At 53.4% G+C, this 22199-nt stretch overlaps 1 protein-coding gene across 1 annotated transcript; it reads left to right on the top strand.

Annotated features, from left to right (window-relative positions):
* Positions 1 to 118: 118 nt before the first annotated feature.
* Positions 119 to 21840, top strand: TCEA3 (transcription elongation factor A3; the record flags this gene model as incomplete). Its single annotated transcript, XM_034754072.1, is given in 14 exon segments — positions 119 to 181; positions 1144 to 1249; positions 2400 to 2562; positions 4450 to 4524; positions 5433 to 5501; positions 7218 to 7286; positions 7583 to 7666; positions 9085 to 9162; positions 9928 to 10091; positions 10825 to 10881; positions 13775 to 13929; positions 15009 to 15155; positions 18393 to 18464; positions 19384 to 21840. Coding segments are annotated over 14 exon segments (1311 nt in total), but the record flags the coding sequence as incomplete, so codon positions are not given.
* Positions 21841 to 22199: the final 359 nt, after the last annotated feature.

Raw genomic sequence — 22199 nt, 5'->3', positions numbered from 1 at the left:
GAAATGTTGCCCCTTTCCTATCACCCCTCCGATGCTGAGGCTGTTTCTGGGAGGGGGGGGTGTGTGGTTGTTTCCACGCTGATGTTTCAGGGCTCACGGCGGCTTCTGTTTGACCTAGGACGGAGCTCTGGATCTGCTGAAAGAACTCAACAGCTACACGATGACCATCGAGCTGCTGCAGGTGAGGGGGAGTGGGTGGGAGAGAGGGAGGCGCGTAACTCCAACATGTAACGGGTTACTTGGATCTGAAGAAGGGGCAGGACACAGACGGGGGGGGTGGGGGTGTGAAGGTACCATGGAATTCAAGGTATGTTAAAAGCACTTGGTGTGGCGCTTTGCCCCCCTCTGGTTGTGGCTAGGCCTGTTACAGCCTGGGCTAAGGGAGCAGGGTTTTTGAGCTCCGGCAGTCCGGCCTCATTGAGAGGTCCCAGGTTCGATCCCCGTGGCTGACAACCCACCCAGAGGCGTCAGCGAGACACGCAGGTTGGGCTGCCCAATGTCTAACAGGAGAGACGTTCAATCCGCTTGAACTCCAGCCGTTTCCTTGAGGAGGCTGTTACGTTGGGCCGGATGCGAGGGACCCGTCAGTTTATCAGAGCAGCTCCTAAACAACCGATCTTGATAGCGGTAGGGAGGATCCCACCATGTCACCTGTTCTTCTGGAAGAGCCTGCTGTCACGAACTCTCCTGATGGATTCCCTTGGCCCCCCACCAGAGGAGCAGGGGGAAGAGGAGCCATACCATTTTCTATTAATCTGTTATTGTATTTATTCATATTTATTATTTGTATTATTGTCACACCTAAGAAGCCCCGTCACGGACCAGAGTCTCACTATCCTAGGTGCTGTACAAACATGAAACAAAAAGATAGTCCCTGCCCCATCCAGCCAAGGTACTTACATAGCCCCCATTGCTGTAATAATTGAGCACCTCACCACCACCCCCTGGGGGAGTAGGGCAGTTCTATTATGCCCATTGTACAGATGGGGACACTGAGTCACAGAGCGGTTAAGTGATTTACCCAAGATCACACAGGGAGTCTGCAGCAGGCTAGTGCATTAACCACTGGGCTACCTTTTCTTTCTGTTCTGCCTTCTGCTTTGATCTGCTTAATAATAAACAAACGTCCGTTCGTGCTCCCAGTCCACGAGAATTGGCGTGGCCGTCAATGCTGTCCGGAAGCAGTGCTCGGATGAAGAGGTGGTGGCCCTGGCGAAAGTCCTCATCAAGAACTGGAAACGGCTGCTAGGTGAGAGATTCGGAGGCTGCTTCAGCCTCACGAGGAAAATGCCAGCTGGCCCCAAAACCTCCTTGGGCCCTTTGATTCTACACAATCCTTAGGGCCCCTTTACTCCCCTGGGATACAAGCCGCTAACGGGCCTGGTTGTTGGTTTTAATTTGGCAAAAGGATCATTTGGTGGCTTATTGGTGAGAAGAGCTGGACAGAGCCGTGTGCAGAGTGGGCAGGTTATGTTTAAGCGACACTCCCGTACCTGGTCCTGACTTTCAGGACAGCTCTGTCCCGTGCACCCACTAATCACAATAATGCCTAGATCCTATATAACACTTTTCATCAGTAGATCCCAAAGCACTTCCCATCTTTAATGTATTCATCCTCACACTCCACCTGTGTGCTATTAGCGAGGGGAAGCTGAGGCACAGAGAGGCTACATGACTGTCCACGATCACACAGGAAGTCCACGCCACAGCAGGAAATTGACCCCTGGGTCTCCCATGTCCGAAGACCACCGGCCCCTCCTCCTCACCGTGCGAACCCTCCATGCTGTTTCAAGTCGTAGGTCCACATGCGAGTTCAGCCAACTCAACCCTGACCCGCATCTCTCTTTGCGGGTCCAGTCCTGGTTCCCCATGCTCTGCATCTCAAGCCTGACCTGTTTGATATTCCAATCCTGGATCTCTACATAATCCCTGCCAGTGCAATCCTGACCAGAAACAAATGACCTCTTCTGTAGTTGAGTGGCCTGGACCCAGTGGTCATTGGGACCCAAGTCTCAAAAGATAACAGGCTAAAGCACTAATCTTCTGGGCCACCAAGTCCCCTGGTAGCAGAGGATTGGATTCTGTGGGCTGCATATGGGTCCGGAATCTGCTGTCATGCAGAACGATGTAAATCAGGAATGATGCCACTAAAGTCAGTGGAGCAATAAAGGTGGAAAATTGCTATAAGGGAGATCTGAACGTGGCCCTTTATACCACTGCTCTGAATGCCCAAGTGGGCCACTGATTGAATCTCCCCAAGCCAAGTGCTCGTGGTGGTTGTTTTTTTCTGGCCAGTATGACATTATTATCAGCTTGGTGAATAGAAGTGCCCTTCCCCCCCCCACTCGCATTTTCGTTTCAGTCAGTGTCTGAGTGACAACCCGATCTGTTCTCCTTAGAGTCCTCGGGGACCCCGAAGAGAGAGAAGGCCCTGGAAGGGCAAAAGGATAAAAAAGAAAAAAGTCTCGACTTTCCCAGCTGGCAGCCTGAAGGGGCGAATTCCCATCCAGTGAAACGCTGCAAAAGCCCAGCTGAGAAGCACAGGGAAAAGGACAAAGAAAGGTATGAGCTGGCCCCCGGGGTTCTTAGACCGTCGGGTTTTGGTAAGCGATAGCTGTGCCCTGGCGATAGGAAACCACAATAATACAGTAACTCCTCGCTTAACGGTGTAGTTCTGTTCTGGAAAAATGCGACTTTAAGTGAAATGATGTTAAGCGAATTCAATTTCCCCGTAAGAATTAATGTGAATGGGGGGGTTAGGTTCCAGGGACATTTTTTTCAGCAGACGAAAAACTATATATGATATAGATACACACACAGTATACGTTTTCAACAAACAATGTAATACCGTTCACAGCTGTGGTGATTGTGAAGCTTGAGGTGCTGAAGTTAGAGGGTGGAAGAGGGGGGGATATTTCCCAGGGAGCCTTGCTGCTAAATGATGAACTAGCACTCGGCTGAGCCCTCGAGGGTTAACACATTGTTGTTAATTAGCCTCTCACACAAGACAGCATGAACACAAGGGGTGGGAGACAGCATAGCAGACAGAGACAGACACACACCTTGTGTGTTGGAGAGAGCGAGAGATGCACACTGCTCCTTTAAGTAAGCCGATCCACTCTTAAGAGCACTGTCTTTTTAAGTGGATCAGGAAGTTGAGACAGCAGCTGCTGCCCCAAGCTCTCTCTGTCTCTCTCCCACCGTGTCCCGTCCCTGCTCTATATGGAGAAGGGGTAAGCGGGGTGCAGGAGCAGAGGGGAGAGGGATACCCTGACAGCCCCCCCTCTCTCCCTGCCCAGCAAGCAGGAGTGTCGGGGAGCAGCTCCAAGGCAGAGGGCAGGAGCAGCACATGGCAGTGGGGGGAGGGACAGCTGAACTGCCGGCAATTAATAGCCTGCTGTGCGGCTGCAGCACAGGGAACTTAGAGGAGCTGATAGTGGGAGCTGACGGGGGGGGGGGCTGCCGATCCATCCTGGTTACAAGCCCCCACCAGCTAGCTGCAACGGGCTGCTCTCCCTGCAAGCAGTGGACAAAGCGGGCAGCTGCCAAACGACGGTTCGGAGGGAGCATTTCACAACTTTAAACGAGCCTGTTCCCTAATTGATCAGCAACGTAACAGCGAAAACCAGGGTGACTTTAAGTGAGGAATTACTGTAATAAATCTGGCACTTAGCCAAGGCATGGGAGTAGTCACTGGTCAGACTGTTGAGGCAGAGAGAGGCAAAGGGCCGGATCCTCAAAGGTATTTAGGCGCCTAACTCCCACTGATCCTCTCTGGGCCTCAGTCCCCACCTATAAAACAGAGGAACCAGCACTGACCTGCCTCCCAGGGAAAGTGTGTAGAAAAATGCATTAGGATGGTGAGCGCTCCAGTACAACAGTGATAGATAGTAGTCCTGTGTCAGACTACATCTCCCATGATGCACCAGTTTCCCCTTTTAGAGAGGGCAGGTGGTGCATCATGGGAGTCCACTCAGCAGCCTAAGGCTCAGATCCTAAAAAGTATTGCAGCACTTAATGCCCACTGATTTCAGGGGAGTTCCTGGCTGCTGTGGTGCATCATGGGAGACGCAGTCTGGCCAGGTAGCCCAGCCCATGTCAATCAGAGCTTGGTGCCTCAATACCTTTGGGGAGGAGGGCATAAGTGACTGGCCCAAGGTCACCCAGGAAGTTTATGATAGTGTAAGGCATTGAACCCCCATCTCCCAAGTCGTGGGCTAGTACGCTAACCATTGGACCATCCTGCCTCTCCGCTCACCATGTGGCATCTACACGTCCATCCCTTTTCTCCAGCTAGGTGTAGCCGGCCTGCAGGTCATCCCTTTGGTCCCACTGAAGTCAGTGACAAAACTGAATGGAATTAGGATTTGGCCTCTAGCTTCTTAATGGCTCATCCCTTTATTCTTTAGGAGTTAGTAATTTGCTGCATCTTTTCCCCTTCTTTTAAAGGGACTTTCCCAATCATAAGGCAGTGGGCCCTCTTCCTGGCTCAAAGAAACATTCATCGGATCAGAAGCAGGACAGGTAAAACTCCCCGGCATCCTCCTTATTGCTTGGATCCGGGCGAGGGGAAGACATGGCGGTGTGCGATTTTTTTTTTTTTTGTTCCAGCCTGATGGGTGTGGACACCTATGGCACTACCCGCCGTTGTGTATTTCAGCTACAGCCGCCCAATTCCAATTCAGGCCACTGCAGCCGTTTCTACCCCCGAACATATCCATGGTGTAAAAATCCTCGTGAATACATGTGCCTTCCTCCAGCAAATCACGGTGGCACAAGCAGGAGAAGTGTGTGTTGAGGGAGGGGATGGGTGAGGGGCAGAAGTGCATGAAATCAGAGCTGGGATCTAGAGTTGGAGTTCATCAATGTGGCTGAACCAAAACCACCCACCTGAACAGCCCAGGATTTGGATGTGTTTGAAATCTAGGACCTTGACTCGTCTCTAGTTTGAATACAAGGGGGTTGGGTTTGGCCCATTGCCGCTGAAAAGGTTTTGTTTGCCCTTGGATTGGACGAAGGGCTTGTCTGCAGGGCTGTAGCCTGCTGTGCGGTGACTGGCTCCGTGGACTCGGCTGCAAAAAGTCCTGGAGTGCGCTTTGCCCAAGTGCTTTTCAAATGGGGCGCACCAGGGAGCATTTAGTGCACGGTGGCCAGCTGGTGTTGTAGATTCACACTCCAGCCTGCCACACGGGAGTCTCCATGTAGACAAGCCCTTCGTTGAAAGATAGGGGAGCTTTCAGGGGAAGGACTGTGGAGAAGACTGAGAAATGAAGGGGGTCGCTCGCTTCGTTTTTCATTCCTTTCCTCTTGTCTAGTGTGTGGGGTCGGTTTCTAAGACAAAAAGAAGGGGGCGGGGCGGAAATCTGATGTGCTAAAAATAGAACTGTGCTGAAGAGCAGAAACCCCTCTCCCTGAACCCCCTTTCTCCCCAGGAAATCCAGCAAGTCCGGCTCTCACGCGGCAGCCCCAAAGAGTCACTCTGCAGACTCCAAGCCAGACAGGTACTTGCTTATGTACCCGCAGATCCTTTATTTGGGGAGCAGCAGTTACAGGGCAGGGGCAATGCGAATGAAGTCACACAGGGCTTGAGGTGGACGGAAAAGACTCCTCTTGACTTCCAGGGTCTCAGATCAAACCTACAGCGAGTCAGTGGCAGAGTTGGGAATAGAACCCAGGAGTCCTCCAACAGCAGCGCTGAAATAACAACCTCCAGGCACAAAGCCTTTATACCCGTGTGAATGCATAACAATACCTGGCTCTGTTATCTAGCATCTTTCCTCAGTAGATCTCCAAGTGCTTTGCAAAGGAGGTCAGTATCACCATCTTAAAGATGGGGAAACTGAGGCACAGAGCAGTGCAGTGGCGGGGCCAGGAGTAGAACCCAGGTCTTCTGAGTCCCAGTCCAGTGCGCTGGCCACTAGGCGGCGGTGCCTAGCAGGCAGGCTGCATCACTGTACTGTTATCAGTGCGGTTACCCAGACCCATTCGCCACGTGTCAGTGATACGGTTTAGCCGTTTCCCAAGGGTTTATAATCAGTGTTTGGCGTGTAGCAGGGCTGTTGAGACAGCTCCGAGCTGTGCCTCCCGTAAAGCACAGTGGGGCCGGATAATCGCGCTGCCCATACCATGTCAAACGTGGCCTGGCCGCTCGCCTCCAGAACCGCCGTGAGTTTAGGACAGGATTACAAAAGGCTAAAGGCCTCCGCATCAGCAACTGAGGCTGTCAGGTATTTCTAGACCCACAAAGATTCAGAGCCAGGTTCCGATGGATGCAAAACTCTGAGGGGCTTCCAGAACGGGGCCTGTGGTGTGGCCGGTTATAGAAACACCAGCTAGTTGGGAAGCTCGGAGCTGGCTCCCAATTCAGAATTCTGCCCAAGTCAGGGTCGGACCCGGGGTTTGGGCTGGGTTCTGTACAGAGAGAGCAGCCAACTGCTGCGATCAGATCCCTGCTCCGGTGGGGGCTTCTCATTCTGTGCAATTGACCGTGATGCTTTTGTTGCTGGAAGGGTCTTCTAAGCTTAGGAGGGAAGAGGGCCGGGATTTGACTCGTTAATTACGCGGGAGATGGTGGATTTCTCCATCCCCTGCAGTCCCAAGGTCGAGACTTTCTAAAAGCTTTGCTGTAGCTTGTGCGGAAATGACAGAGTGAGGTTCTCTGGCCTATGTAACGCAGGAGGTCTGACGAGGTCCTTTCTGGCCTTCAAATCTATGAATTTGGATGTTTTGAGTTATTCTTATGCTTTACACGTCTCAATACAATAATTATACCTTCAGAAACACAGGCATTCAGTTTGCCAGGCCCCTGCTCTAACCATCACACCGTACTCCCTCTCCGAGCTGGGAACAGAACCCAGGAGTCCTGACTTACAGGCGTTTTGCTCTAACCACTAGGTGACACTAATGACTAGGGGGTCTGGCATAAGGGTTCCCTTTTATGCTTGAATTCTCCAGTTGCAAGAGGGGTGAATTGGGGGACATGAAGAACCTGCTGGGTTTGCAGGAGGCTGACTGGGTCTGGGAGGAGTCCCCAGACATACCAGTATCTGTGGATAACTGGTGAACAGTTCCACTGGGGAAGAAGCGCCACTGCGACTGGCACATGGCCCTGGGCAGCTGGTCACCCCCACAGATGTCAGCAGAGAGGGCTTGGGGGCCCGGTGCCGGGATCTCAGTTGAGCTAATCTCTCTCCTCTCTGTGTGTTTTCCCTACGAAGGGAGACCAGCGACTGCAGGGCTCTTCCCGCCACCTCTAAAAAGTCGCACTCGGACGGCAAGAAAGAGAGGTAGGTGTTTTGTGGCTGGATTGTGGCACAATTTGCTTCTCTGTCTTTGGACGAGTGGTATGCCCAGCTCAAAACAAGGTATCTTCCATCTGCCACCACCTCCTCCACATGGCAGTGACCTGCTTTCTCCTTGTGCTTTCTTGCAAGCCCCGGACAGGATGCCCCATTCAGCAGTAAATGCCCTCTTTAAGGATTACCGGGCCCCGTGTGCCCCTTGGTTTTCTGGGTGTTTCCCTCCTGAACCCCTGTTCTCTGCACTTTACGACATGGCCCTTCCACCCCCACTTCTCTTTCAGGAGAGATTCTGCAGACTCAAGATCTTCCACCGTCACCACTGCCTCCTCCTCTTCCTCTCCTCAGAAGAGACCATCGGTGGAAAGGTAAGGGGGAGGCTCATTCTTCCAGCCACCCCACTGATGGCTGGGATCTCACCCTGCTGAATCAGACAAAAGCAGGGCTGGAAGGGACCTCGAGAGGTCATCGAGTCCAGCATCCCGATGCAGAGGCAGGGCCAAGTAAACCTAGACCAGCCCTGATAGGGGTTTGTCTAACCTGTTCTTGAAAACCTCCAAGGACGGAGATTCCACAGCCTCCCCAGGAAGCCGGTTGCAAAGCTTAACTCCCCGTGCCGTTAGAAAGTTCTTCCTAGTATCCAAGCTAAATTTCCCTTGCTGCAGGTTACGCCCCTTACTTCTTATCCTACCTCCAGTACTTCTTGTCCTCCGGGGGATCTACTGCAGGAGAAGGAAGGTGGGATTCTGAGGTCCTATGTAGGGGATGCGTGTCCCCTGTGCGTTATGGAGCTCTGGGCGACGGCTGGTCACTCTGCCTTACCCGGGACGGCTCCAGAACTGGAGTAGGTAGGGTGAGTTAGAAGACATCTGGATGGAGGTTCCTTGTTAGAAGGCTCTTGGATACCATGTGGCTGGGCACCAGCCAGAAGTCTAGAAAGAACCGGAGGAGGCAGGGAAGCCGCGATGAAGGTCATGACTTGCTGATTCCCCCAGGGGGCTCCGTCTGTCATGGCAGAGCGGAGCTCTCAGCCAGCAGGAGGCCGTACACATCACATAGGCCTTGCAGAGTTGGGGCGTCCATGACCTGTACCCCTCTGTTTCAGCATTGTCTGAAACAGCCCTGGTCCTGGGCCTTATCCCCAGGGGTATGCCTCCACTGTGTCAATGGAAACACCTGCGGCTGGCCCATGTCAACTGGCTGGGGCAGCGGGGCTGTTGGATTGCGGTGCAGACGTTTGGACTCTGGCTGGAGCCCGGGTGTTGGGACCATCTGGGGGGATGTCCCAGAGCCTGGGCTCTAAGCCAAGCCCAGACATTTAGACTGCAATTGTATAGCCCCGCAGCCGAGCCTTGTCAGCTGACACGGGCCAGCCGCGGATGTTTATTTACAGTGCAGACCTGCCCCAGGAGACCCAACGCCCTTCGCTGAGGGCTTGGAAGGCATCGCGTGCTGGCCATAGAAGGCTGTCACCTCAGATCCCACAATGCACAGGGGCCTTTGCACACTGAGGGTCTGAGCCAACGCCAATGCAAGTCAATGGAAAGACGCCTGCTGTGTTCGGAGGAGGTTGGAGCAGGCCGTTAGCGCTGAGCGTTTGATATCCCACCAGATGATCTCATCCCTGACCACCTCTGTCCTGGGTGCTTAGACCATGCCCATCACCGGGGTGTCCAAGCATGTTACAGATCTATTGCTGGGGTCCCCAGAAGAACCTCAACCCTTGCTCCTCCCCTCTCTCTGCTGGCATCACACACACTGTTGCCTCTCCCTGTTTCGATTCCAGGAGACCCTCTACAGGCTCCAACCCCGCAGCCTCTCCCCCCGGCTCTCGGAAGAACTCCAGTGATGGCAAAGAGGAAAGGTAGGGGAGGGTGGGAAAGCCTCGTGGAGATGACGCTGGAGGCCAGCCACTATCAGTGGCCCAATGCTTAGAGCAGTAGCCTGGGACCCAGGATAGCTAGGATCCAAGTCCCTCTCTGCCACAGATTGCCCCTGTGACCTTGGGCAAGTCACTTAGGCCTGGATCCTCCAAAATATTTGGGCATCTAACGCCTATTGAAACCAGTGGGAGGTCGGTACCTAAACACTTCGAAGGATCTGAGTCTTAATCTCTCTGTGCCTCAGTTCCCCATCTGTACAATTGGGATAAAAGCCCTGGCTGACCTGAGAAAGGTGTAGGGAGGACAAACATATTCCAGATTCTCAGCTTGTAAAGGAGTGGGGGTAAATACCCACGGTGGATGGACCTTTCTAAGGTCCATGAGCAGGAGAATGGTCAGAAGATGTCCCCAGGCCACTGTGGGATGGATGGAGTTTGCAGGGGGGTTAGTGGTATGGGGACGGCCCCATGGCAGCATTGGATGGAGGGGCCGTGGGGCTTGGAGGTCTGAAGACGCTCCCTCTGCCTGTATGGGGGAGAGCAGCACCTGGGGGCTACAGGCAGCCAGTGGGGGAGGGGGGTGAGTAGAGAGGCTCCTAGGGAGTGGAGGTAAGTGTCACACAGAGGGACCCCTTGCAGGTGAAGATGCTTCAGGTAGTGCCGGGAGCCCCTCCTCTGGTTAGGGCTAGCAAGGAAGGTGCCTTTTCTTGTGGCTTCCCGGGGTGACTGCCTGTCTGTCCTCTCCAGGCCCAACAGCGCCAAATCCAAACCCGAGACCCCCAAGACTCCCAGCAGCCCCTCGAGTCCCACGTTCGCACCGACCATCTGCTTCCTGGCCTCCTGCTACCTCACGGGAGACTCGGTCCGGGACAAGTGCGTCGAGATGATCTCGGCCGCCCTGAAAATGGATGGTGAGAGGGGGCTGGGGCTGGGAGCGGCCCGGGAGGGGAAGGGGCCGTCACCTGGGGAGGCTTACAGGGAGGACTGATTCTGAGGCGTCCCTTTCGCTGGGTGGGGTCAGAGCGGGAACAAGGGCTGGGATTGTGACCCGAGTAGGAGCCAGTCACTACTGGGCGCTTTGGCGGTTTTGATGATTGGTTTAGCTGCTCATTGCAAAAAACCCACTGGGCCAAATTTCTCCCGGGTGTAACCCAATCGGCTTCCACCAGGTCATGCCTTGCCATGTGCCTACTGCTGGTAGGACCGAAATTTAATCTCCTGGCTCCTCTCTTACATCTCTGTGCAAACTGCAAACGCTGTGTGGTTTGCTTTATGTGTTTAAAACAACCCAGCGGGTCAGCCCTTCTCAGAGCAATAACAACCCAGTGAGCGTGGCCTGGAGTGCATAAGCAACCCTACAATAACGCACCTGCATGGTACTTGTGAATAAGCCTATGATAATCATTTATCGTTCGCTGCTCACGAGTGACCCTGCATGAACGACTGTGTATGGCCCAGGGGCACGCAGGCAACCCTACAGTAATCAACGGAAGGGATACAAATCATTGTGAAGGAATTCGGTTTCAGTGTCAAGCTTGTTATGTCGATAATTAGTGATTTCTTTGAATTCTGCTTTGATTTCGGCACGTTCTCTGGGTTCGGAAGTGTGCTCACCCTCCTCTCTCTCACTCTCCCCCGCTTTAGATGATTACAAACAGTTTGGAGTCAACTGTGACAAGATGGCCTCTGAAATCGAAGATCATATCCTTTGGCTGTCTGGGCTGCGGCTCGGTTCGCCTGCCTTGGTACTGGGGACCGAGCCGGAATCCAACGGCAGCCCGGCTCCTCTGGGCCTGTTGGCGGGGCTGCAACCCACGGTCTCCCCCACTGCATTTAGCTAGATATAAATGAACAAAGCCGATGCCTGTCCCAGGCTCCGGAGCGCCGAACGCACCACTCACAAAACAATAAACCCCAGCATCATTTAGACAGAGACGCAGCCGGCCAGACACCTCCGCAGGCACCTTCCCTCCCTTTCCTCGCGTACCCTCAGCCCTTTCCAACCGGGGAATCTTGCTGCGTGCCCAAAGTTAGGCTGTTTCAGACCAAGGTGGGGAGCAAAATCCAGAGTCTTGGAGCCCCCGCAGGGCTGGCCTCTCCCTTTTATAACGAGGGGAGCCAGCTCGGGAACCCCCGCTGATGGCAGCTGTGACTGCGTGACGCTCTAAGCAGGCACCGCGGCTAAAGTCGCCGGGTAGGTCTCCGCTGCACCCGGGAGGTGTGACTACAGCACCTGGAGACTCACCCAAGGCTTGAGTAACAACAGGAGGGAAGCCGTGGCAGTCTGGATGGTGGCAGGAGCTACCCCTGCCCACCCAGTCCCCTGGGTACATACCCAGGCAGCTGGGGCTTCGCTGCTATTGTTATTCTACTAACTTTGATCCAGGCTGGCTCGGGTCTGGGTACACGCGCTGCACTCACACCTCTGATTGCAGGGTAGCCAGACCCATACACCTGCAGGGGGGCGTGTAACACACAAGTGGGTTACTCCCGTGCCCTCAGAACTCTCACTGTGGTCAATGGGAGTTGTGGGTACTCAGTCCCTCCTAGAAGCTGCCCCCAGGGCGCTATCGGGCTGTGGATGCAACAGTTCGGCTGTGTTGGCAGCTTATCATATAAAGGCCCATTGCAAGCCGGCATGGAGGTAATCCCAAGAGCGCCTTCTGTCATGTATTTCTTGTCGCTGGCGGCATGCGTGAGTTTCCAGCGTGTGCTGTCCCAGCTCTGCGCAGAGACCCACCACAGCAGACCTCCAGCGAACTGCCCACAAAGACCACAAGACTGGATTTGTGAGTGAAGGTTTATTGTCAATGAAGCCCGGTCCTAGCTCCCCGGGTCAATGTCTACAGCAGGGGTAGGCAACCTATGGCACTCGTGCCAAAGGCAGCAAGCGAGCTGATTTACCGGCACGTGAAACCTTAAATTAGAGTGAATAAATGAAGACTCAGTACACCACTTCTGAAAGGTTGCCGACCCCTGGCCTACAGTGATGCTAGCACATGTATGCCCAATGCAATGGACTCAGGGAATGCTGGGACTTTCCGTTCCCCTCTCGGCTGGCCAAAGACGCACCCTCTGTGACCCTACTTTTATACACCGATAGAAACAAGTTACGGAGTGCCCCCTGACGTGGTTAGTTCCCACCCTTTGTCTTGTACACCTGGGTTCGATCAAAACATCTCTATCCATCACGCTGTCATCCTAGCCTTATCTTTAAGAGGGGGTCAGGGTGACCCTGTATCATCTTTGCGGAGTGTGTTTGCACCATAAACCTGTATCGGGGTGGTCTGGTACCACCCTTCCGGAATGTGTTTGGGTGAGTGTCTGTGCCTGGCACTTCCTAGGAATGTGTGTGTTTTTGCAATGCCAGCTCTGTTCTTGCCAGGTTCTGTGAGCTTGCAAGCAGGCATGTTTTGTAACAGCGCCTGACTTCTGCTCACAGCCCGACTTTTGTTTCTAACTTTGCTTTGTATCAGCAAGGCTTGACCACGACTTGAGTTCAGGCCTCGTGTTTCAGGCTCTCTCTTTCTGCTATACAAAGTCGGTTGCAGAGCTGTTATTAGCCGGTCAGGCTTCTGTACTGTCATAAGCTTCCTTCCCAGGGAGATCCACCACGTTCACTGTAACGTCCATTAAAACAGGGGTTCTCAACCTTTTTCTTTCTGAGGCCTCCCCAACATGCTATAAAAACTCCACGGCCCACCTGTGCCACAGTAACCGGTTTTCTGCAGAGAAAAGCCAGGGCCGGTGTTAGGGGGTAGCAAGCCTGGGGTCCCATTCCACAGGGGCTCCCACAAAGCTACATTGCTCAGGCTTCTTCAACCCCATGTGGCAGGGATCAGGGACCTGGACTTCAGCTCCATGTGATGAGGCTTTGGCTTTCAGCCCTGGGCCCCAGCTAGTCTAACACTGGACCTGCTTGGTGGACGCCCTGAAACCTGCTCGCGGCCCCGGACCCCTGCTTGAGAACCACTGCCTTAATGCACTCAATGAGCTCAGATGAGGTATGTTCCGCACATCGCCACCTCGTGGCTGAACGGTGCAATGCAGTTTAGCATTCCATTTCAGCGTCCGCAGGGTGAAGTGAAGTGGCTTGCCCTCTCCTGCACTTGCCGTGGAGGAGAGGTTGTACCTTACAGGGAAGCTACTGTGTAATAGATGAGAGATTAGTGAGAAGCGGGAGGACTGGATCCTGCTGGCAAAACATTCTTGATTTCAACAGGAGCAGGGCTGGTCCCAAAATCACTGGTCTCCAATACAAACTCAAATCTCAGTTGAGGTTTAATGAAGGCGACTCTGGGTCCATTTCCTAGGGTGCCTGGGGTCCAGCCGGGGCTTGGCATCAAAGCCACAGGAATATAAGGAGCTTTGCCTGAGTTCTAGGGGTTGTTTGAACCCAAACGTCCAAAGCAAAACCTAGGGAGGTAGAAACCCTGGAAGATGTTCCCACGAAACCCTAGAGCATGGCCTGGTTCTCTGGGTGTCCCAAAGCCCAGATGGGCCTCTCTAAGGGTATCCACTGATACCTGTACATTCATAACCCACCACTGCGGTGTCCTGTTACCCATGGGCTCTTATTCCTTGACGGTGCCACATATCTTCCAAGAGCTGAAGAGCACGGACATGAAGTACCGCAACCGCGTGAGGAGCAGGATCAGTAACCTGAAGGACCCCAAGAACCCCAACCTGCGGAGGAATGTGCTGAATGGAGCCATCTCCCCCAGCCTCATTGCTAGGATGACGGCAGAGGTGAGTAACGGGGTGGGAGGTGTGACGGGAGGGGAATGCCCGGTGACTGACTCAGAGAAGAATTGGGTCCATGAGAGATCGTTTCCGTCTGTGCTATCGCTGATGGGAATCGGGCAGAGCTTAGCAGTAGGGGAGGACGCTGCTGAGATAGGAGGCGGCAGGCCCGGGGGCACTGGGAGTGCTGTAGGCTAGTAGTAAGAGCAGGGAGGCCAGCGCAGTACACGTCACAGGTAGCATTGCTGAGTCTGGCGGAGGCAGCCTGCCAGAAGTGGTGAGAGGGAGTTGCCCATGTCGCTCAGCGGCATCCCCCATGCAGATCGAGGACAGTTGCGGCGGGGGCGGAGGGAGGGGGGAGATGAGCAGCACCCTCTCCCTTCTGGAGCTCAGGCTGGACATCCCACATTCGGTGGAAACAAGGCCGATTGTCATTGTACACACTGCGAAATCCAAGTGTAGTTTGCTTTCTCTGCCCAGGAGTGTCACAAGGCGGAATAGTGGGGGTTGGGGCTGCAAGGCAGGGTTCAGGGGCATTGGCAGAGTTGTGGGGGGAGCCCAGGGCTGGAATAGCAGGGGGGCTGCAGGTCAGAGTTGTGGGGCATCAGCAGAGCTCAGGACTGGACTAGCAAGGAGGCCGGAGGACAGGATTGAGGAGCGTCAGCAGAGCGGGGCGTGAGGCACCCCAAGCTGGAATAGCAGCACGTGGCTGCAGCTTGGGTTGGAGGCACGTGCGCAGAGTGGTGGGGAAGCTTGCAGGATTGGGACGGCCACGGGAGTGCGTTGGGAAGGGGACGTGGGGACCCAGGACTGGGATAGCAGGGAACGTCACGTGTCAGGAGTGAGAGGTCTCGGCCCAGCCAAGGCTCTCGGGCTCGCACTTACACAGGCCCTCAGCGAGGTCGTGCGGCTGGTGGATTGTAAGAAGATTCCCGTCTGATTTCAGATGCCAAGATGGTGTGTGTGTGTGTGTGTGTGTGCGCGCGCGGGCACGGGGAGTGGGAACCTCGGAGTAAGAAAATGATGGGAGTAGAAATACCTGTTGGCCTCTGTAGCTCTGACCTGGGTGCTGCGACCCATTGCAGGAGATGGCGAGCGACGAACTGAAGGAGCTGAGGAACGCCATGACCCTAGAAGCCATCCGGGAGCATCAGATGGCGAAGACCGGGGGCACCACCACGGACCTCTTCCAGTGCGGCAAGTGCAAGAAGAAGAATTGCACTTACAACCAGGTGGGCACCTTGGGCAGGGGGCCTCCAGCCCAGAGCGATGGCTTTGAGTGGCCGTCTCCAGGGGCAGTGCAGAGAACTTGGCTAGCCTACTCTGACTTGCAGCAAGTTCAGAAGATGCCAAGGGCCATCAATATGCAGCCATAGCTAAGGGCTCTTAGCCACCTGGAAATACAGTGGGGTCCTGCTTACCTGAACCCCCATTGACAGACCTCCCTGTCTAATGGTCTCCAAGCTGGTCTCCTTCCCCATCGACTTTCTGGCCTTCGAGTCTTGCTTGTCTGATAGTCCAGAGAAATTTGGGACCTTCCAACCAGGATTCTACTTTACTGTGACGAGTCATGTCCCTGCACCCATAGGAGGCTTAGCCCAGAGATCAGCAGAAGACCATTGCCCCTCATGTCACTCAACCCCTGGACTGCATCTGTTTCCTTGCGGGGAGGTGGCTCCTGGAGGTTCAGCTCGCTTTGCCGTACCGCCTCAAAGCGCAAGTCCTTATCCAGGCCTCTTGCGCCTGCAAGCCTGGGCTGGAAATTAGGGGAGGATTCCACTTTTCTGTGGGATTTCCACTACTTCCTGCATCTGCTTGGGGCCGAGACGCAGGGAGGAGCAGAGGCAGCATGTGCAGCATGATCAGAAATAACAGGGAGGGAGAAGAAGATGAAAGGAACTTTTCAGATATGACAGGTTTCAGAGTAGCAGTCGTGTTAGTCTGTATCCGCAAAAAGAAGAACAGGAGTACTTGTGGCACCTTAGAGACTAACAAATTTATTAGAGCATAAGCTTTCGTGGACTACAGCCCACTTCTTCGGATGCATATAGAATGGAACATATATTGAGGAGATATATATACACACATACAGAGAGCATAAACAGGTGGGAGTTGTCTTACCAACTCTGAGAGGCCAATTAATTAAGAGAAAAAAAACTTTTGAAGTGATAATCAAGCTAGCCCAGTACAGACAGTTTGATAAGAAGTGTGAGAATACTTACAAGGGGAGATAGATTCAATGTTTGTAATGGCTCAGCCATTCCCAGTCCTTATTCAAACCGGAGTTGATTGTGTCTAGTTTGTATATCAATTCTAGCTCAGCAGTCTCTCGTTGGAGTCTGTTTTTGAAGTTTTTCTGTTGTAATATAGCCACCCGCAGGTCTGTCACTGAATGACCAGACAGGTTAAAGTGTTCTCCCACCGGTTTTTGAGTATTTTGATTCCTGATGTCAGATTTGTGTCCATTAATTCTTTTGCGTAGAGACTGTCCGGTTTGGCCAATGTACATGGCAGAGGGGCATTGCTGGCACATGATGGCATATATCACATTGGTAGATGTGCAGGTGAACGAGCCCCTGATGGTATGGCTGATGTGATTAGGTCCTATGATGATGTCACTTGAATAGATATGTGGACAGAGTTGGCATCGGGGTTTGTTACAAGGATAGGTTCCTGGGTTAGTGGTTTTGTTCAGTGATGTGTGGTTGCTGGTGAGTATTTGCTTTAGGTTGGGGGGTTGTCTGTAAGCGAGGACAGGTCTGTCTCCCAAGATCTGTGAGAGTAAAGGATCATCTTTCAGGATAGGTTGTAGATCTCTGATGATGCGCTGGAGAGGTTTTAGTTGGGGGCTGAAGGTGACAGCTAGTGGTGTTCTGTTATTTTCTTTGTTGGGCCTGTCTTGTAGGAGGTGACTTCTGGGTACTCGTCTGGCTCTGTCAATCTGTTTTTTCACTTCAGCAGGTGGGTATTGTAGTTTTAAGAATGCTTGATAGAGATCTTGTAGGTGCTTGTCTCTATCCGAGTGATTGGAGCAAATGCAGTTATATCTTAGAGCTTGGCTGTAGACAATGGATCGTGTGGTGTGTCCTGGATGGAAGCTGGAGGCATGTAGGTAAGTGTAGCGGTCAGTAGGTTTCCGGTATAGGGTGGTATTTATGTGACCATCGCTTATTAGCACAGTAGTGTCCAGGAAATGGACCGCTTGTGTGGATTGATCTAGGCTGAGGTTGATGGTGGGATGGAAATTATTGAAATCATGGTGAAATTCCTCAAGGGCTTCTTTTCCATCGGTCCAGATGATGAAGATGTCATCAATGTAGCGCAAGTAGAGTAGGGGCGTTAGGGGACGAGAGCTAAGGAAGCGTTGTTCTAAGTCAGCCATAAAAATGTTGGCATATTGTGGGGCCATGCGGGTACCCATAGCAGTGCCGCTGACTTGAAGGTATATATTGTCCCCAAATGTGAAATAGTTGTGGGTGAGGACAAAATCACAAAGTTCAGCCACCAGGTTAGCTGTGACATTATCGGGGATACTGTTCCTGATAGCTTGTAGTCCATCTTTGTGTGGAATATTGGTGTAGAGGGCTTCTACGTCCATAGTGGCCAGGATGGTGTTTTCTGGAAGATCACCGATGGATTGTAGTTTCCTCAGGAAGTTAGTGGTGTCTCGAAGATAGCTGGGAGTGTTGGTAGCGTTGGGTCTGAGGAGAGAGTCTACATAACCAGACAAGCCTGATGTTAGGGTGCCAATGCCTGAGATGATGGGGCGTCCAGGATATCCAGGTTTATGGATCTTGGGTAGCAAATAGAATACCCCTGGTCGGGGTTCTAGGCATGTGTCTGTACAGATTTGTTCCTGTGCTTTGTCAGGGAGTTTTTTTAGCAGATGGTGTAGTTTCTTTAGGTAATCCTCAGTGGGATCAGAGGATAATGGCCTGTAGAATGTGGTGTTAGAGAGCTGTCTAGCAGCCTCCTGGTCATATTCCAATTTATTCATGATGACGACAGCACCTCCTTTGTCAGCCTTTTTGACAAACTGTACTGGGCTAGCTTGATTATCACTTCAAAAGTTTTTTTTCTCTTAATTAATTGGCCTCTCAGAGTTGGTAAGACAACTCCCACCTGTTTATGCTCTCTGCATGTGTGTATATATATCTCCTCAATATATGTTCCATTCTATATGCATCCGAAGAAGTGGGCTGTAGTCCACGAAAGCTTATGCTCTAATAAATTTGTTAGTCTCTAAGGTGCCACAAGTACTCCTGTTCTTCTTTTTTCAGATATGGGAACTGGTTTGTGGTTTGGTGGGGGACTGAGTTTTGGGGACGGTCCGGGGCGGTTCTCATTGCGTCTGCAAGGATTCCCTCCCCCTCTATTCCCAATGCCCATTCCCTCAGAGGACTGAGAAGGACTCAGTGCAGACACTTTCATGCTCCCTGTTGAGTCTGCGTGGCTGGTTTTCTCCGTAGGTCCAGACGCGTAGCGCCGATGAACCCATGACAACGTTCGTGCTGTGTAACGAGTGCGGGAACCGCTGGAAGGTCTGTACTCATGGCTCTCCCTCGCGGGGGAGACAGAGCAATTGCTCTAGAGCATAGTGTCCGTTTCACCCACGCCCACCACGGTGTTCTAGAATGTACATCTCCGCCCTATGAATTATGTGTTCTAGACCACAGCGCCCATTTCTCTGGTGCCGTGCTCTAGAACGTTGTCTCCACATCTCCTCCCTGTGTAGTATGTGCTCTAAAACACAGCACCCATTTCTCTGGTTCTGTGCTCTAGAATGCCACATCCACTTCTCCTTCTCATGCATCATGTGCTCTAGAACAGTGGTTCTCAACCAGGGGTCCGGGGCCCACTGGTGGGGCTGCGAACGGGTTTCAGGGGAGCCGCCAAACCGGGCCAATGTTAGACTCGCTGGGGCCCAGGGCAGAAAGCCAAAGCCTCGCCATGCGAGGCTGAAGCCCAGGGCCCTGAACCCCACCACCCGAGGCTGAAGTCAAAGCCTGAGCAACTTAGCTTTGCGGGGCCCCTTGTGGTGTGGGGCCCTTGGCAGTAGCCTTGCCTGCTGCTCCCTAACGCAGGCCCTGGCTTTTATATGCAGAAAAAAGTTGTTGTGGCCCAGGTGGGCCATGGAGCTTTTATAACCTGTTGGAGGGGGCCTCTGAAAGAAAAAGGTGGAGAACCCCTGTTCTAGAACACAGCACCAACACAGGCCTGTGCCTTGTGTACTCTAGAACCCAATGCCTGTTTTTCATCCCCCTCCAACCTAAAATACACCAACAAGTGTCCTCCTGGCTTTCTAAATTGCTCACTCTCTCTGCACCCTCCGTCAACGTGAGCCCACTCCTGAACCCACCCTGGTCTCTTCAGTGGCATCGTTGCTAGAAACTTAGATAGCCCCAGCAGGAGAGGAGTCACTAACTTGTTTCCTCCTGTGTTGACTTGCTTGTCTTCCAGTTCTGCTGAGGCCGCTCCGGTTTGCACCCGGCCACCCGCGGAGACGATGCAGCCTGACGGCAAAGGAGAAGCTCTGACCATCCAAATTTGAAACTGAGGGGTGGGAGGGGGGAGGGGAAGGGAAGAGAACTAACCTGTTGAGAGAGGAGCTGAAAGTCCCTCCCTATTGGCTCCCGCGAATGTAATGAGGGTTCACTCAGTGGCTAGAGGGAGGGATTGTTTGGCGTTAGGGGTACCCGAGCCTCAGGCCCAGAAGGTGCGATGCCAGGGTGGCAGCCACTAGGAGACTCCTCTGTTCTGATGTATATATTGTGACTGGAGTGATCATTGGAACCCTAGACCAGAAGGACCTGCTAGGTCGTTCTAGTCCATCTCCCTGGAGGAAGCAATGGGTGCTTGGAGCCTGACAGAGCCCAGGGGAAATCTGCCCTGCCAGAGGTTTTGGGGTGTTGTTCTTTGAGCTCCCAGGAAGTAACCTAGCAGCAGCCGAGGTGCCCAGCCCAGTCGCACGTGCTCGTCCCTTTCATTGGCCGGGTTAAGTGGACCCCGGTTTGTTTTCATGAGCGTCAGTCCAGGTGGATCTCCCTGTTACGCGCGGGGGCGTGGCTAAGACAATGAGGCTTTCCAAATCCCAGGCAGTGTTCGCTTTCGGAGCCAGAGGCTTCCCGCCGTCCCCTGCCCAGGGTAATCCAAAGGCTGGTGTGTCTCAAATCGTCATTCTCGGAGGGAAGACGCCCAACTACCCCCCTCTGCCCACTCCGATCTGGAAGGCAGTCTCAGCACTGCTCTCCGGGGCTGCGTCAGCCTCAGTCCTCACACAGGCCACCGAAAGCCCATTGCACTCTGCCCGTGACAGCACCCTGGAGATGCTCCGCTCTGGGGATGGAGCAGGTGCTGTCCTGCTGGCTGAGACCCGGGTCCCCGGGCTGCGACAGGGGCATGCTTGGCTTCTGTCGTTTGTTTCTCATGGACGTATTTGTAATGCTGCACGTACAGGGCCCGGCCGCTGGGAGGCTGGTCTCCTAACAGATGGAGTTTCAGCTCCAGGATGGGGGAAGTACCATGAGAAGAGACCAGCTCTCCCCTCATTTCAGCCCCATTATAAAGGGCTGCTGGGGGCAACAAGCGACACCCACGCAGGCAAAGGCCACGCTGTTTGGGCTCCCCTAGACCCTTAGGCAGAGCCTTATAGGCTGCTCTCTGGCTCCCCTGGGCAGTTTTCCATATAGGATCCACTAGGTATGTACACCCTGTATAGTTCGCACCCAGCTCCCCTTGTCTTCACCAGGCTCTCGGGCTGCTCTGCGGTGTGTGGATGAGGGGAATTGTAATGGGGTTGAAGGTGGCTGGGAATCCGGGTGCAGTTGTATGGCAAAGGAAGCAGCGGGAGCCTTCTCACAAAATCCGGGCAGATACTTCTCTTTACGTGTGGGTATTTTCCCTGAGTGTGGTCACAACACAAAACTCCCCTTGCAAAAACAGCTAACGGAGGGAGACGGGCTGCCTTTAACCCCTCCTCCACTGGCATTTCGGTGGTGGAGTCCTGGAGGATTACTCCTCCGTCCAGCCAGTGAGGGATTTCCTGCCCTTCAGTGGGAAGTCCATTGAACGACAGTGAGCTCCTGTTTTAAAACCAGTGACGCTCCTTTCCTGCCCGAGAAGATGGAAGCTGAAGCTGCACAGGGCTTTAGCTGCACTGGTTTGTGGGTGTCTCTCTTTCCCATTGGTGACTTGTTTTCTGCGAACTGGATATTACAAAGACTTGACCCCAATTCCCTGCTACACTTGGTCCTAGAACCTGATTTTAACCCATATCACGACCCCCCCCCCAAAAAGTTCAGTTACTCTTCGTTGTAAAGAATTGTGCCCTTTCTTGGCGACTGCCTGTGTGTATCCTGATTCCAGGTGGGACTGGCCATGGAAAATTCCATGCGCGGGAGGCTGTTCTTAACGGTATGCCTGACCCGACTGGAGCAGGGATCGCATGGGGGAAGCTGTTATTCAGTGCCACCTCCTAGCTTCAGCACCAAACTTTTGGGGGATTAACCACTCTGAACTGGGGAGACTTTTGAGCGTCACCTAGCGAGAGTGGAAAGCACGGGGGCCCATGCTTACAGGCTGAAGGAGCAGTTAGAAATGGGTAGAGGAGCGGCAGGATGGAGAAGAGAAAGCACGGGGCGGGGGAGGGGATGGGACAGAGGGTCAGAGCTCCTGCCACCTCACTTCTGCTCTATGAGCCACTTCAGGCTCGGTGCAGGCAGGTTGGGTGCCTGCCTGCTCTCATCCTTTTATCTCCATCAGACAGGGCCCCATGGTGCTAGTCCCCTGCCATATGCAGCGTGTGGATCAGCCAGCTTCGTTTGCTCTCTAGGATAGAACGTGTCCCCGCTCCCCCCCAAAAAGGGGTGAAAGGGAGAGAAAATCTGCAGCTAGAGCAATAAAGGTGTACAAAGCGTGGCTGGGTATCCTTGCTTTCTAACGCCAGCATGCTGGGGACTTAGCTGTTCTTACTGTAATGTTATACCTCTCTCTAGTGCCTTTCTGCCCAAATGCCTTCACCAACTGCAGACAGGCAGCTAGCTCTGGGGTGGAGGGTAGCAGCCAAGTGCACACAGCATTGGGAGTAGGGGTCATTTAGGCCAAGGTCTTCAGAGCAAAGTCTACTCCACTGTGCAGCAAAGTGCCCTGGGATCTTGACTGTTCACGCCGAGCAAACAGGTCCTAGGGTTGCCATTTTTGTAAGTGACTGGGGGCGCCTCGCTTGATGGTGTCTGCTATGGGGCACCCATATTTTCAGAGGTGGGTGCCGAGTGCTT

Source organism: Trachemys scripta, chromosome 20 (genome assembly GCF_013100865.1).
Source record: "Trachemys scripta elegans isolate TJP31775 chromosome 20, CAS_Tse_1.0, whole genome shotgun sequence".
NCBI lineage: Eukaryota > Metazoa > Chordata > Testudines > Emydidae > Trachemys > Trachemys scripta.
This window is presented reverse-complemented; position numbering and strand designations above follow the sequence as displayed.